A 16,351-nucleotide genomic window follows, 5' to 3' on the forward strand; every position below is an offset into this window, starting at 1 on the left:
TGGTCCGAGTGCAGTGGTTTCTTACAACAAAGAGATAAAGACAAGGTGTATAAATGCATAAAGAAATGCTCACCATAAAAATTTTTTGTGGAAATGGTTTTAAAACAAAACAAGTTAACACTATACTGATTTTTGGGCACACAATTTAAAAGTATAAAACATCTCATGAGCTCACATGAATAAAGAAAAAACAACTAGAATTTTCATTATTGTGTGTCTGGGAAGTCAAAGGGAATGACCATTTTAGATCACAGTTCTGCATATCTTCAAAAGTAAAACACGCACTTACACTGTAACAGATAAGTAAAACACACATGTATATAAAGAACTGAATGTGAGAGATCCAAGATGGCGGCCGACATGACAGCAGGCTGCAGCATCACATCGCAGTACATATGTCTCTGAGCCTCATCAAGGAGCCCCCACACCTCCTGAGAGAAGCCAATGGCCATGTCCTCAAAGTTCATATCCTGTCGTAATGGGGACAGTTCAGTCCATGATCAGCTTCTCTCCTAGCCTTTTTCTTTCATCATACTTCCCACTCTCCATATCCATCTGCTCATCTACTCCCATATCACAGAAGACAGCAGGCCTTGCATCCATCAGTCACTCTCTTCTTATATTCCTACTGATACTGTGTCTTCCCACAGCCATAAAGCAGATGCCCAGATTGATTATACCTGACATCAGGGGCTCGCATTTAGGGTCAATGCAATGGGTGTCACCATACAGGGACAGATAAATGTTGGCCGTAAAGAGACATGTGAGTGATTTGACACTGGTCTTGTGTAGCAATATCCTTGTTGTCCCACAGATTCCGCCTCCAAGACCCCGAAAAACATGGCATCACTCGTCACCCTTTCAATTCCAGTCCTAGGGTGCTGAGGCCAACACTTTTTGCTGCCTGCTCCACATAATTCTTTGTATCCCACTTCTCTCACACAGCTTCATTCCCAGAGTCACAACTTCAAAGACAACACATATAAGCTATGTAGAGGAGGGGATGTTTTCTAATCACCTTTTTTTCAACATGCTAACTCACCTCCTCTGTAATATATTTCTCTCTTACCCTTCTCTCTTCCAAAATCCAGTAGACAATTTCAAGCCCAGGTGACACTGATGTCTGCTATCGCATTCCTATTGATCACTATAACAGCCCCACAACAACAAGCAGCTGTGCACCTATATGACACCTGAATTGTGGACCTGGCATATAGCGCCACAACACCACCGTCTTTTCAGGAATTACCGTACAATTCCCCATGTTGTATCATACAGTTAACAGCAGAAATGGACTCAACCTCATTCCCTCTGTGTCAATATCAGGGATCTGTGGCCATGAACTCACACTCCCTCTCCAAGAGCACATCACTCCTTCTCCCACACCTCTCTCACACCTGCACTCCCGTACCGGAGCTCCCATAGACATCTCCTTGGTCTTAGTCATTAATCAGCATGTGTGTTCCAGAGACTGCATGGCAAGTTCAAACATTATCAAGTACTATTCTGACTCTGAATGCCTACACCCAACACACAGCCTTCAGTTCTGCTATAAGGCCTCCCTCCCAAAGACACAGCCTTCAACCTCCTAACCTATTGAGAACCACATCAGATCTCAGTTATTCAGAGCCCAATTCTACTGCTGCTGCACTTGATGCCCCTTCTTAACTCACAGCCTTCAGTACTCAAGTCCCACTGCCTATGGTCCTCTACCCCATGCCCTGTGAGTCTCACAGATGCCCACTGCTGCCCATAAGCAAATCTACCAAACTGGATGCAACACACCAGGCCACACAAAGATCACAAGAAATGCTGGTGAGCGTTTAAGAATTAAATATGGCCCTGGCTGGTTTGGCTCTGTGGATAGACCATTGGCCTGCGGAGTAAAGGGTTACAGGTTTGGTTCCGACCGGGGGTGGGGGGGTACATGCCCAGGTTATGGGCTTGATTACCCCAGTGGGGAGGGGCGTGCAGGAGGCAGCTGTTCGGTGATTCTCTCATTATTGATGTTTCTATCTCTCTCTCTCCTTTCCTCTCTGAAATCAATTAAAAATAGAAGTAAATATGCACCAGCCAGTCTCACCATTTTTGAATTACTCTTCCACCTCCAATAAAAAAAAAAAAATGTGATCTACAACTCATGCCTGATCCATACACTTTAATATTTTTTCTAAGTAGTCTTCATCTGGAAGTACTCCTCAGAGTTCCAAGTGGTCATGAACTGGCCTCTGAAATATAGCATATCCTAAAAAGCAAAAAATAAAGGATTTTATATTCTTCATGAACATTACTTTTCCCATGAATTTTTCCATGTCAGTTGATGGTGCTTTCATACCATCAGGTACTAAATCCAAACCTCTACCCCTCTCTCCAATCCTCAAAATTAGAAAATCCAGGTGTCCACCTAAAACCCTGATCCATAATGAAACTGTTTCTTCCACATCCACAACCACCATGTGCTCCAGTTACCATCACACTCACCAACACTATCACAGCAGCTTCCATCCTCGGCTTTCTACCACCGTCCTCACACCCATACTGTGCATCATGCTGCAGCCACAGGGAGTCTAATGAGACCTGGGACAGGTCACCTGCTCTACTGACCAATTACCCCAATGACCCCATCACCAGCTGAACAGAAACCCAAGTGGTCACAAAGCTCCTCTGCACTTGATTCCTGTCCCACTGTTTCCAGTTCCTCTTTTTTAAAAATGGACACCTGCTCGTCCCTGATCAGCTGAGTCTTCACTCCAAGCCTTTGCACATTCTGGAACCCATGCATGGAAGGACCTGTCACACACAATTCCACTGGCTGCCAAAATCAGGTGCCCCTCATCTGACCCTGGACTTAGGGTTCTGGGCTTGGTGTCCCTTCAAGGTCCCCAGGTCCAAGGTCCCCCGAGAAGAGGGGCTGGACAGTCCCAGGACCCCACTGTCTCAGAGGCCACGATAGTGTGAGGCCCTGACACCCCCACAGCCCAGTCCCCTCAGCGGCTCTCACCTGCAGGAACCTGTGGGAACTAAAGGGCTGCTGAGGGCCCGGCACCCACCCCAGGACCCAGGGGCTCAGGCCCGAGGTCCAGCGAGGCAGAGATGCCCCTCCCTCAGGGCGCCTCCTGCCGGGTCGCTGTGTTCACAGCCCCTCCTCCCGCCCTCACTGCCGCCCTCTCTCCTGGAGGCCGCTCCTCCTCTGGGCGTTAGGGGAACGTTTAGACCCGCATCTCAGCCTCATCCTCTGCTGTTCACAACCACCCGCAGCCCCGTCGCCCTGAGCATGAAAGTAAAACTCCTCCCGGGACCCGCCTCTCGTCCGCTTTGTCGCCTTTAGACACAAACCAGGCCTGGGTGTCCCCACCTCCCGGCTCAGTCCCCCCACGGCCTCACCCGGCGGCCCCACAGCCCGTCGCCCTCCTCCCGCCTCACACCCCGGGTCCCCCACGAGGACTCACTGTGCTGGACGCTGCGCCCTGGGCTGCGGGACCCGAGCGGCGCCGGGAACAGAGGCTGGAGGGTTCAATGGGGTGACGCTGAGTCAAACTGTGTGAGCGGAGAGGAGTCGGGGAGGCACGGGGACCCCAATCCCGCCGGTTTGGGGTCAACAAGCCTCAGACACACCCTGCCCAGCGGGGCCGCTGCCTCCAACACCTCCTGCTACTCGCCACCAACCACTGAAGCTCCTGAGTCTCTGCACCCACAGAAGAGTTCAAAATGACCGCCACGAGGAGGAAGTCCCGCCCTAACCGGATGTGAGAGCACCAAAATGCTCCTTACCCGGATGACTCTGGCGCCGTGTTTCCTGGGTAATGTAGTTTTTGCAATGACCCAGGGGACGTCTCATCTCAGCCAATGACCTTGGTGAGTATTGGCGTTGAGGCCCCACAAGTGGTGCTGGAGGACAGGACTGGAGGTCTGCTTAACGGGTTCATACTGATAGATCTCTGAGGGGAGGGGAAGGGCAGGTATGGAATAGATCCACCAAAGAATATGTATACAGGGGGAAATGAGAGACATCTGTAATACTATCAATAATAAAAATTACAGCCCTAACTGTTTTTGGCTCAGTGGATAGAGCAAAGGCTTGCAGACTGAAAGGTCCCAGGTTTGTTTCAGGACAAGGGCATGTATGTTGGTTGGGAGCACATCCCCAGGAGGGTTGTGCAGGAGGCAACTGATCAATCGACGTTTCGAACTCTCTATCCCTTGACTTCCTCTCTCTAAAAAATCAATAAAATATATTTTAAAAAAATAATAAAAGTTATATATATTGAAAAATTTTTAAAATACTCTAGCCCAGCTGGTGTGTCTCATTGGTTGATCATTGACCTATGAACCAGAAGGCCATGGTTTAAGGGCACATAAATGGATTGCAGGCTCATTTCCCAGGGAGAATGGAGGTACAGGATGCAGCCTACCAGTGATTCTCTCTCATCATTGATGTTTCTCTCTCTTCCTCCCCGTTCTTCCCTGAAATCAATTAAAATATTTTTTGAATGTATGATTTAAATCAGTTGTACTTAAATCAAATTTTAAGAAAGGTTTAAAACTTGGGGATTCCAATAATTTTACTGTGTTATTAGGAAAGTTCAGAAGCATATTTTTTTGCTACTCTATCAATGTGTTGGGAATAAAATACAATGATGTGCTACTGAAATATCATATCATGTCCATTATCAGTGCTATCATTTTGGCATTTTAAAACTGACCACGATGAGAGTATTTAACCAGGAAATAGACAAATAATATAAACCTCCATATCATTTAATATATTACTGAATGCTTAGACTTAAATAAGAGCGGCTCTGAACGTTAACAATGCAGATTAAATGTATAAGCATATGGTATGAGTTGACTTCAGTTGTACATAGCATTAAAACTGAGTAAAACAATTTTCCTTCCCGGATCAAAACCGATGATTCCATATGGCAAAGAGGCACTTGAGTCACTGAGGAATGAGGGAAATTTAAGCACATGTCTTACATCCTCACAGTCCTCTTTCAGTTAAAATAATAAATTTATTGAAACAATTTGAAAAGGATTACCAGCAGACATTTTAACAAAGCAGATGAAGACCGTGCAAAGAAATGTATGAAAAAATGTTCACCTTAAAAAATTCTTAGGTAGCCTCTCCTCCCCCTGCGGGCTCGGCGGAGCATTGTACTCACATCCGGGGCTGCGTTTTGCTTTAATGCGAAACGTAATTAACCTGGAAAAAAGAGCCCAGAGACAAGAGGGAAGGAGGGGGCGGGGTGGGGGACCAGAGCGAGAGGAGCCAGAGGCACCGAGAGTTTGGTGGCGAGATAAAGAAACCTCAGAAGAGGGCTGGCCCTGCGGGAGGGGCGCGTCGCACCCCGATGTAACCCCGCACCCTGCCCGAGCCCGGCCCCTGCGCGGCGGGGGGGATGTGAGCAGAGCCCAGGAATGCCTTCTGTGGATTGGCAGAACCGAATCTGTGGGTTTCTGGCCATCGAGGAGAATGAGAACAGTGGCAAGTTTCTGCGGAGGTACTTCATTCTGGACACCCAGGCCCCCTACCTTCTCTGGTACATGGACAACCCCCAGAACCTGGCAATTGGGGCAGGAGCTGTTGGATCTTTGCAGCTGACCTACATCTCGAAGGTGAGCATAGCCACCCCAAAGCAGAAACCAAAGATTCCATTTTGCTTTGTCAACAATGCCCTCTCTCAGAGGTATTTTCTTCAAGCCAATGACCAGAAAGATCTGAAGGACTGGGTTGAAGCTCTGAACCGAGCCAGCAAAATCACTGTACCCAAAGCTGGGAACCTGCCTCTGACGACGGAAGTGCTCAAAAGCCCAGCAGCTCCTGCGGCCCTGGAGAAGAAGCCGCAGGTGGCCTACAAGACAGGGATCATCGGAGGGGCGGTGGTCCACACGCCCATCAACCAGAATGGTGGGGACGGGCAGGAAGGGGGTGAGCCAGGGTCCCACGCCATCCTTCGAAGGTCTCAGAGTTACATTCCCACGACAGGCTGCTGGGTATCCACTGGCCACCCCTTCATCAAGAGCGGCTACTGCGTGAAGCAAGGGAATGTGCGGAAGAGCTGGAAACGTCACTTCTTTGCGCTTGATGACTCCAGCATCTGCTACTTCAAGTGTGAGCAGGACCGAGAAGCACTGCGCACGATATTTCTCAAGGATGTCCTCAGGACCCGTGAGTGTCTGGTCAAATCTGGGGATCTCTTAATGCGGGACAACCTGTTTGAAATCATCACAAGCTCCAGGACCTTCTGTGTACAGGTGGACAGTCCAGAAGACATGCACAGCTGGATTAAAGAGATCAGGGCAGCTGTCCAGGCCCTCAAGTGCCACCCCAGAGAAATGGCCTTTTCTCGGTCCATTTCTCTGACTCGCTCTGGAAGCTCCAGCCTGTCGGGTGGGCCCAACTCTGTCTTCAGCAGAGGACGGCCACCTGTGGAAGAGAAGAAAGCCCTCTGCAAAGCCCCCTCGGTGGCCTCCTCCTGGCAGCCCTGGACACCTGTCCCGCAGGCTGGGGAAAAGCTACATCCATCTGAAGAGACTCTTGAGGACTCTGTTCACGTCTCGACTTGGGGAGAGCAATACTTCCGGGGCATTGCCCAGCTCCCGGATAAGGCACCGATCGGAGCCCCAGCACCCCAAGGAGAAGCCATTTATGTTCAACCTTGATGATGAGAACATACGGACTTCTGATGTGTGATGAGGCATAGTGCCCAGGGAGGGAGGGACGGGGAGGACTCAAGCAAAGGAGGCCATGACTCTGTTTTTCTATCTGTCGGAGGATAGTCAGAGGCCTTTATGCCGCTCATATTCCTTTGGATGCTCTATGGGAGGGGCCCATCCAGCTGGCTTTTTAAAAAGAAATATCCACGTGGTGTGTTTAATTTGGGAAAATCACTAGGTTATGCTCAATGGAGATCAGGTTGCCTCTTGTTCGACTATTGAAAGGTCGTCCTGATGAGAGAAGATTGGAAGTCCAATTTCGTCCCTAACCAAGTTTTACTTCCTTGTCCTAGTTTTAGTTCCTTCCCTTTGTTTTCAGGACAGACACGGAATCTTAGGCCAGTCATCTGGCTTTATCCTATTCCTCTGTATTGGCTGAAGTGTGACTGTGAAGTAGAAGGGTGGAAACCCACCTAAACAGAGAGAGGAGAGGTGGAGACCCAGGCTCCGCTTCCCTGGGATCCATTCTAAGGGGAGGTGTTAAAATCTGGGGGCTAATCCATCAGGGCAGATCCCCATAGAGAACGAAATAGGGACCTCTTGTAAGGAATGGGGAATGATCCATCCAATACATCAATTTTGGGAACGACTCTGTTCTCATGTAGATGTTCTTTGACCCCAAATACTGTCGGTGTGAGTGACAGACCTGCCCACTTGGTTTCTGGGTCCAGCCCCAAGGATGGGTTTATCAGTGTTAAATGTTATGACTGTTGAGAACAGAACAGGCATTTCCCTTGATACGGTGTTAGGTGGAATGTGTGGGGAGTTGACACTTGTATGATAATTCACTGTGTGATAGATCAGATCTCTATTTTAGAGTCTTAGATTTGCTGTGAAGCAGATGCTGGGAAGAGATGGATTAGAGTTCATCCAGCTAAGTTTTCTTGATCCATATTTTCCAAACAGAAGAAAAGGTCTGTTTTAGCACAGACATCATCTTGAATCCTGCCTCACAGCTCGTTTTTCATGGTCCAACAGTAGTCTAAGTGTAAGCGCTGTAATATTGTGTGCCCTGGCATATTTGCTTTCTTTTTATTGTTTGTGTTGTCCTTTGAAAGAAGCCTAATGTTCTTGCATGATCTGACCTTGTAATCTGATGAGGTGTTCTGTGTACTTAAGAGCAGAGAGATAGAAAGATAATCTTGATAGATATTTATATTTTTAATAAAATAGAAACTGCATAGAAACACTGATTTAGAGGCTATGCATTGCTGACTAGAGATGGCCCAGGTAGAAAAGCATAGATTGCATTTCCCACCCAAATTTCAGGGTGTGCCTTCTTCCATTTGGCAAAAAAACAAAACAAAAAACTATTTCTGGGGTCCCTGGAAGGATTTGTCTATCCAACTTATATGGTGAACTGCTCAGGGTTCCCTAAAGGGAAAGACAAGGTAACTCATTTCTGTCTATAACTGTTATCAGCTAGGTCAGTTAATTATATCTTTAAATTATAAAATTAATGACTTGTGGAAGAGACTAAGAGAAGTATTTTTACCTAAGTAAATCCCTTTCCCTGCTTATGTCCACATCTAATGCAGAGGTGAAAAGATGTGATCAGAAAATCCTTAGGAACTTGAGGGAAATGTTATGTTTCTTTCAGGAGCCATTCTTTCCTTGAAGTCCATGTCATGTTGAGAACTATTCTTGACTGCACTGTGTTGGAGCTATACTTCACTTAAACTGCTTGGCATAGTGGTCCTGGTATAAAAAGAAAATCTACTACTGGGTCGGTTGCTGGGGTCCAATCCCAGCGGGTCCAGGGGTCCCCAAAGGTGTAGACAGAGTCGGCGAAGAAGGAATGACACGAAGACAGCCTTCTGTTGATCAGCAGCCTAGTCAGGACCTCTAGCCAGGATCTCCAGCCAAAGTTCTGGTCCGAGTTCTGGTTAGGAAACGATGAGGATCTGATCTTTATTGTCTTGTTACATCCGTATTTATACCAGCCGATTTTAATCCTGTCAATTTCTATTACAAAGGTTAGGGTGTTTCTTATCTCCATTCCAGGGAGTAAAGATTATGTAGCTTAACTACCCGCCTGGCACTTAATTAAGGGGTTGTATCCCCTCCCTAACCTCAGGGAAAAATCCCCACCTGGGGAAACAACCTTTCTCGGAGAGGTGACCTTGGTTAAAACACATGGCGCTAAGGAGAGCAAACATATTAAGAACAATATGCTATATACGCCAGGTCCATTGAAACATATGCTGTGCAGATGTTTCTTTCCTGCAGCGACTGTGTCAAGCAGCAAGGATGGATCGGCTTCCGGCAGTTGGTCGGTCTCTCTCTCTCTCTCTCTCTCTCCAGACTCTTATACACTTTTGTCCTTAGAAACCCTTGGTTTGGGAATTATTTATTTGTGAGTGGTGGAGGTTACAACATACTTCAAGTAGCCTACTTCCAAAAGTCATTCCAAATTCTTAAAGCTCTTTGTCTCTGGTTTCATTTTTCAGTTTTCCTCAAGAAAATTATTTGGCTAATAAGTGCACAAGAAGTCATACTGAATGAATGGAAATAATTTAGAGACTTTTGAGGTCTCTTTAAACATTCCCTAACTCATGGAAAGGTGCCACCTTTTGGTGTGTAAATTGTAAAAATCTATCCATTTCTCTCTCTCTTTAAAAGTAAACTCTTCTAGAATACTACTGCTACATTAATTGGTCATTATAATAAGCTGATATGTTTCTTATTCATTAGTCTTTTATGAGAATGTGTTAAATTGCACATGCTTATAAATCCAAATTATATTATCATGATGGGGGAAAACAGGAACTCCAGTTGGCAATTTCTTAGAAATTCCATGTTCGAACATATTAATGTAGTTCCAACACCAGGTAAACATAATTATCTTCAGTGAAGCCTGAAAGCATTCTCATTCTCAAACCTTATTTCAGAATTCCTTTTGTGTCCATATTTCTTACCTTCTGGCCAATTTCACAGCACAGCCTTTTAATGTCACTACACATGTGAGCCAAAGGTGGTATGTGTACGACAAAAGCATTTAGTTTTAAATGTATAAAATGGAAGCAAAGCAAAAAATAGGGTAGGGATGCACTATAGGTTAGTAGTTAAATGCATAGGCTCTGGAATAAAACTGAGTTTTAAAAAATAAAATAAAAGGAACTAAAAAAGGTACTGCATTTTCTTCATGGAATAAAAACTTCTGAGTTGTGCTGTTTTTATGACATTTGGCGGCGTCTTGACTCACTCTATATGTAACTACTTCAGGTGGTCTTCCCTAGAGCTGAACTATTCACCACTGCTTTTGAAAGCTTATGGATTTGCTCTCTTAAGTCAGTTGATGGTAAACAGAATTGGGCTTTTTGCATACTGTGAGACAACATAAACATACATTAAGTAGAGTGACCTCTGGTCAAAATGTTGGAATTACACATCTGTTTCTGGGTAGGACCCTGGAAGATTCCCATGAGAAAGTAGATTTAAGGTCCAGTTTTGTAGTTCACTTACAAGTTGCTTTTTTCCCCCACTTTTTTTGAGTAGAACTGCTCTGCCATAGGCTAAAAGGACCCAGTAAATAAATAGCAGGCTCAGTACTGGAGCAGTGGGATTTGATGTCTATTTGCACTGACAACTAAATAAACAAGCATATGGAGGTAACAATATTTTGGTAATGGAGTTTCCCAAATCAGCTTCATTGATAAACTTTGAACATGTCAGAAATGGTTACATTTATTAAATCATTTCTACCCATTCCCTTTCTCTCTGCGTGTTGCCTGCAACAGTCAATTACCATCACTCATCTAGGCAGAGTTTGAACTGTTTGATTCCTTTCCCCACTGCTTAGGAAGGTGTGGCACGATTCTGTGTTTTGAACCAGTGGTTTCAGCTGTGAAACGCACTCGCTGTAACTACTGAGCTGAGTGCATGGAAACAGTTGTGCTTCTCATGTTATGTGCTCTCTGAATTGGTATGTAGCAAAAAGTTAATTTTCTAAAACTGTTTTGGGGCTTGTTTAGTAATAAAAACATGAGGATACTGAAAAAAAAAAATTCTTAGGTAGATGGAATTACAACGAAAGTGAGTTACCAATATATGCATTTCCCAGGGTTACTATTTGAAAAGGTTAACCATTGTATGTCCTGGCAGGGTAGCAGAAAAACTGGAATTTTTATATACTGTGGGTTAGAGGGAAGGCAAAGGGAATGACCATATTGGCTCACAGTTCCACATATCTTAAATGTAAAACATTAATCTATCTACACAACATTTTGATAAGTAAAACATATGTGTATATAGAGAACTGAATGCAAATAGTCCCAGAATATTTATTTATTAATACCCAAATGCAGGAAATAAGAAAAAACATAGACAGGTCAATAGATAAAGTGATTATTAACAGAACACAGTACTATTCAGAATTAAATAAATTTTTCACATAAGCATTTGTGTTGAATCTCAAAATAACAGCATAGCATGGAGGAAACCAGAATGTGTAAAAGAGAACACATCAAATAGTGCCTATAAAATTATGAACAATATGAATGATTCTATTGTAAAAAAGAAAAAAAAGAAAAGAAAAATCCATGACTGCATGGAGAGCCAAGAAGCGCAGAAAGAGAGATAACAGGGTATTAGGAAAATATAGGATGAAGCAAAAAGTAGGTTTAGAGTTCTTGCTGTGGAAAATAATACATTAATTAATAACAATAATACAGGAATAAACTCTGCCTCATCCAGTGTCCTCAGCTGGTTAGGTATTATCCCATTCACTGAAAGGTCTCTGGTTTGATTCCAGGTCAGCGCACATCCCCAAATGGATCCCCAGTAGGGGATGTGAAGGAGTTCAGCAGATCTATGTTTATATCTCTATTCCCCTTGCTTCACTCTCCCTCCCCCCAAAAAAGAATAAAAGTATTTTCTAAGATATTTTTAAAAGAATAATCTCTGTGTTTTTTGAACTTAAATCTGTGAGTCCATTACTGCCCCACCCTGGGTATGAGTTACAGGTGGGTTTATTTCACATGTGTTGGTTTCAGAGCTTTATCTCTATGTCAGGGCTCACCAGATAGCACACATGAGAAAGGTGTACTTTGTTGCATGTCAGTTCTCATTTTCTGGGGGGAACACCCTTGCCTCAGAGGCAGCAAATGTTGGCAAGTAGTGAAGACTATTGCCTTTGGAATCAACAGGAATGCTGACTGGTTATAAAAGATACATCCTGGGACTGATTACAGCATTATGCTTCCTCTAGATTTGAGGTCTTGCCTGTTGAGCAACAACCTTGAGGTGAACACCATAGAGGGACCAGGGGAATCCACAAAACCATTAGATTATTTTCTCTGCCAGTGACTTCAGCTAAAGGAAATAGCTATGGGGGTCCTCAGAATGTCACAAATATCATACAAGCCACAGGCCCCAGGGTAATTTTGGATTTATGTACAGAAGAGGCACTTTTCATCTAGTTTAACTGCAGTGTCTCCCATGACTATGGAAACAGTGTTTATGTCCCAACTAGAGGCCCGTTGCAGGAAAATTCCTGCGAGCTATAGGGCTTCCTGCAGCTGGTATGAAGCAGAGAAGGGAGGAAAACCCACTGAGACGGGCTTCCCCTCCTGCTCCCACCGCTCAAGCTGTGTTTCCTCTCCAGCTCCCAGCCGCTGCTGCTGGGTTTGCCCTCCCGCTCCCAGCCGATCAGGCTGGGTTACCCCTTCCACTCCCACCTGCTGTGGCTGGGTTTCCCCTCCCAACTCCTGCCTCCGCAGTCTTGGCTTCATTCCTGTCTCCGCCGCCTCTACTTTGCTCTCTTCTGTAGCACTTCGCTTCCATGTTGTCTTCAGTCTTCGCTCCCAGCTGGTATCTGCAAATTAACGGCCATCTTTGTTGGAGTAATTTGCATATAGCCGCTCTGATTGGCTGGTGGGTTTGGCTTAAGGCTAGCACAGGTATGGCAATTTGCATGTTTGTCTTTTATAAGTGTAGATACTAATTCCATCTCAGAGTCTTACAACAAATGACACCGGCCTATGAAATCTCATACAACATGACACATGGCCTCTTTACAGCACGTGGACAGCAGTTCCCCTAAACATTGCTGACACTTAAGTAATAGATACTGTGCACAGAGAATATAATTCATATTGTTCACAGAGCACAATATACACTGCCTATTCAGGGTGACCAATGACCTCTACAATAAAAGAGACACCAGACAGCTAATTAGAACCACAAAGTCATGCACACTTTCTCTCAAGGCCTTGGTCGGCAATACAAAATCAGCCAAAATTGAACAAAGAGTGATTTTCTGCCATCAAGCGGTGCCTTCAAAAGCACAGAAAGTTTGGGACCCACCATATCTATTCACCTGTCCATACTAACAGATCACTACTTTCCTGTCAATCATCCCAGGGAAAGAATACAACCAACAAAATTAAAGGTACCAAAGAAAAAACACCTTTACATAAAGATCATAAACCAGAGCAAAGGACAGCAAGAGGTTTGCAGGATGGTGAATGGGAACCTGAAACAATTCCCCACAGCATAAAGTGAGAACCACCATGTCCCTGAAAGGTAGCACTTCTTAGCTGAGGTAGGGGGCTTTTGACAAAACCTGGGTCAGATCAATTCTCTAGTCAGACAGAAAGAAGTGAAGGTCCACCAGGAGCTTGGAATATTCATGATATTCTCAAGAACAACCCCAGAGTCTGCAGAGGCTGTGAGTGATGCACACACTAAAGGTGAGCCAGGTGGTAGGAGTGAAATGGTTTCCCCACAAATACTCGCAGTGACATCAATCAGGTAGTAGGACTGAGTGGGTTAGCAGGTGCAATGCAGTTTCTGAAAACCTCTATTGTATGTTAAACTTATAAGGAATTTATCCAGCAGAGTGTATGTTCTGAAAAAAGGGATTCCTATTCAGGTAAATGAGTGTAAAAGTTTCTCCATTGGTATTGGTATTCGGAGTGAGAAAGATAAAATATTCCCTGCACATTTAAAGCTTTTCTACAGTGTGTACTTTCAAGTGTTGAACGAGGAAAGACTTGTAGAAAAAAGATTTCCCACATTCAATAAACTCATGAGGTGCCTTTCCGGGGTGTATTCGGTGGTGTCTAATGAGAGTAGAGCTTCTGCTAAAGGACTTTCCACAATCACTACACTCATATGGCTTTTCTCCAGTGTGAACTCTCTGATGTTTATTGAGGTAAGAGACATCCTTGAATGACTTCCCACACTCACCTCACTCATACGGTTTTTCTCCAGTGTGAACTCTGATGTTTGAGAGCCGAGGTTTGACTGAATGACTTCCCACATTCACTACACTCATATGGCTTTTCTGAAGTGTGAACTCTCTGATGTTTGTTGAGATTAGAGACATACTTGAATGACTTCCCACATTCACTACACTCATATGGTTTTTCTCCAGTGTGAACTCGCTGATGATTATTGAAAGTAGAGATTTGCCTGAATGACTTCCCGCATTCACTACACTCATATGGTTTTTCTCCAGTGTGAACTCTCTGGTGGTTATTGAGAGTAGAGATTTGCCTGAATGACTTCCCACAGTAACTACACTCATAAGGTTTTTCTCCAGTGTGAACTCTGTGGTGTCTAATAAGGTAAGAGCTATAACTGAAGCATTTCCCACAATCACTACATTGATGGGGCTTTTCTCCAGTGTGAACTCTCTCATGTATAAAAAGGTGGTAACTGCGCCTAAAAGACTGTCCACATTCAACACATTTGTAGGGTTTTTCTCCAGTGTGAACTCTGTGGTGTTTAGTGAGGGAAGACTGATGGAAGGACATTCCATGGTCAATACACTGATAGGACTTTTCTCCAGTGTGAACTCTCCTATGTCGATTGAGCTTAAAGATACATCTGAAAACTTTCCCACATATATTGCACTCATATTTCACTTCTCCAGAGCAAATACCCTGATCTTGAACAAGATTCTGGTTGTGGCTGGCAGCTTTTTCACATTTATTCCATTGCTGATGCCTGTTTCTATTGAGTAATTCCTGTGAAATCTCACTGCCCCTGTATGGCTCCTCAGTTCTGAGAGTGGCCTGGTTCTGGAGAAGCTCTGAGATGGCTGTGAAGTCTTCCCCAACCTCCCTACTGGTTGAAGGCAGACCAGGTAAGTAGAAGCTGCACCAGTTCACAAATGAGGCTCTGTCCACAGCTTCTTTCCAGGGCTTCTCTCCACTGACTTCCCGCTGTTGCTGGTGAGAGTTTGCACTGAAACACAAGTCTCTCACACATGCATCACTGAAGAAGGCTTTCTGCTCAAAGACTGCTGCTTGTGACTCAGTCAGGTGCAGAATATCTTTTAGCACAGAGAAACACCTCCCACAAAGATGGCTCTTCTGGGTTGTTGGTGCTGTCTTAGAAGCACTGACCAGTGACTCTCCTTCTATGGATGCATTCTGCTCAGAACAGGCATCTACATCATCTGTTTTATGCCAACAACCTGAAAACAGAAAAATCGTGCCAAAATGAATGTCCACGGTGGTGACAGGGAGAAGTGCCTTTACAAGACGTTGATTCCATGCAATTGTCTGACAGTAACATATCTGTAGGAAGAATATATAAGATGCTCCTGTGAAGTTCTGTGCTACTGAAGATCATGAAACGGGGAAGATCCCAAACAAAATATAAACAAACATGGCAAGTACCGCATGGATTAGAAGCTGGATCATCTGCTCATTCTTCTGCTAACAGTGTTCAGCTGGTCTTGTCTGCTGGTGACATGGGCAAGCTGTGCCGAAGGTTGATTGCATCTTATTCCAAGTAAAATTCAAGTAATGAGGAGGTTGTGTTGACTACGTAAGCACGTGTGTGCATCTCAAAACACGTGTGCAGGTTAAGATTTCAGAATACTGCAGAGAGCCTTACAAGTGCACAGGGGATGCAAAAAGGCCACAGAGGTAAAGGTAGCTAAAATCCAGGACGTCACAGATCAAAAGAGAAGTCAGCAAAGTGTCAAGCATGGGAATGAAAAGGTAGAAATGAGCTGCTGCCTGTGGCATTTCAACCTAAACTCTGTTGGACGTGAGCAGGTTCCTACTATTCTCTAAACACAGCCCTTAGGACAAAGCTCTTCCAGGTGCACCTCAACCCGGCTCAACTACCTCTTAGATCATCGGTTCTCAATCTGTGGGTCTGGATCCCTTTGGCGGTCGAATGACACTTTCCCAGGGGTAATCTAAGACCATCATGCATATCAGATATTTACATTATGATTCATAACAGTAGCAATAGTATACTTAAGAAGAAGCAATGAAAATAATTTTATGGTTGGGTCACAACATGAGGAACTGTATTTTAAACGGCCATAAGGTTGAGAACCAGAGTCTTAGATCTTCCTGTAAGTTCATCCTGTGAAAAAAAAACTAGGATTCTCTCTGCACCTTCTGCTGCACAAGTACATAAAACACAAATCTTCTGAGTTTTACTGAAAGGCAACAAAGGTGAGCAGCCAGCATTGGCCCTGACCAACACAACATGTAATAGTACCCAAGTAACACAACATCACAAACAATGGAAGGAATGTCTTACAAGAACTGCCCATGCCGAACCGGTTGGCACAGTGGATAAAGTGTCGGCCTGCGGACTGAAGGGTCCCGGGTTCGATTCCGGTCAAGGGCATGTACTTGGGTTGCGGGCACGTCCCCAGTAG

At 44.7% G+C, this 16,351-nt stretch overlaps 1 protein-coding gene and 1 pseudogene across 1 annotated transcript in view; one reads left to right on the forward strand and one right to left on the reverse strand.

Moving 5' to 3' along the window:
- Window positions 1-5,418: 5,418 nt before the first annotated feature.
- On the forward strand, window positions 5,419-6,694 carry LOC138998470 (pleckstrin homology domain-containing family A member 2 pseudogene; annotated as a pseudogene).
- Window positions 6,695-10,989: 4,295 nt separating this feature from the next.
- The window catches only part of LOC138998469 (zinc finger protein 211-like), a 232,099-nt gene continuing 226,737 nt past the window's right edge, over window positions 10,990-16,351 (reverse strand). Inside the window, exon 4 of the mRNA XM_070400587.1 lies at window positions 10,990-15,142. Coding sequence (XP_070256688.1) covers window positions 13,914-15,142 — 1,229 coding nt within the window. The 3' untranslated portion in view covers window positions 10,990-13,913. The remainder of the gene's footprint in view (window positions 15,143-16,351) is intronic.

This window comes from Myotis yumanensis, unplaced genomic scaffold, assembly GCF_028538775.1.
Source record: "Myotis yumanensis isolate MYYU_CA2020_CCGP unplaced genomic scaffold, mMyoYum1.0.hap1 SCAF_20, whole genome shotgun sequence".
NCBI lineage: Eukaryota > Metazoa > Chordata > Mammalia > Chiroptera > Vespertilionidae > Myotis > Myotis yumanensis.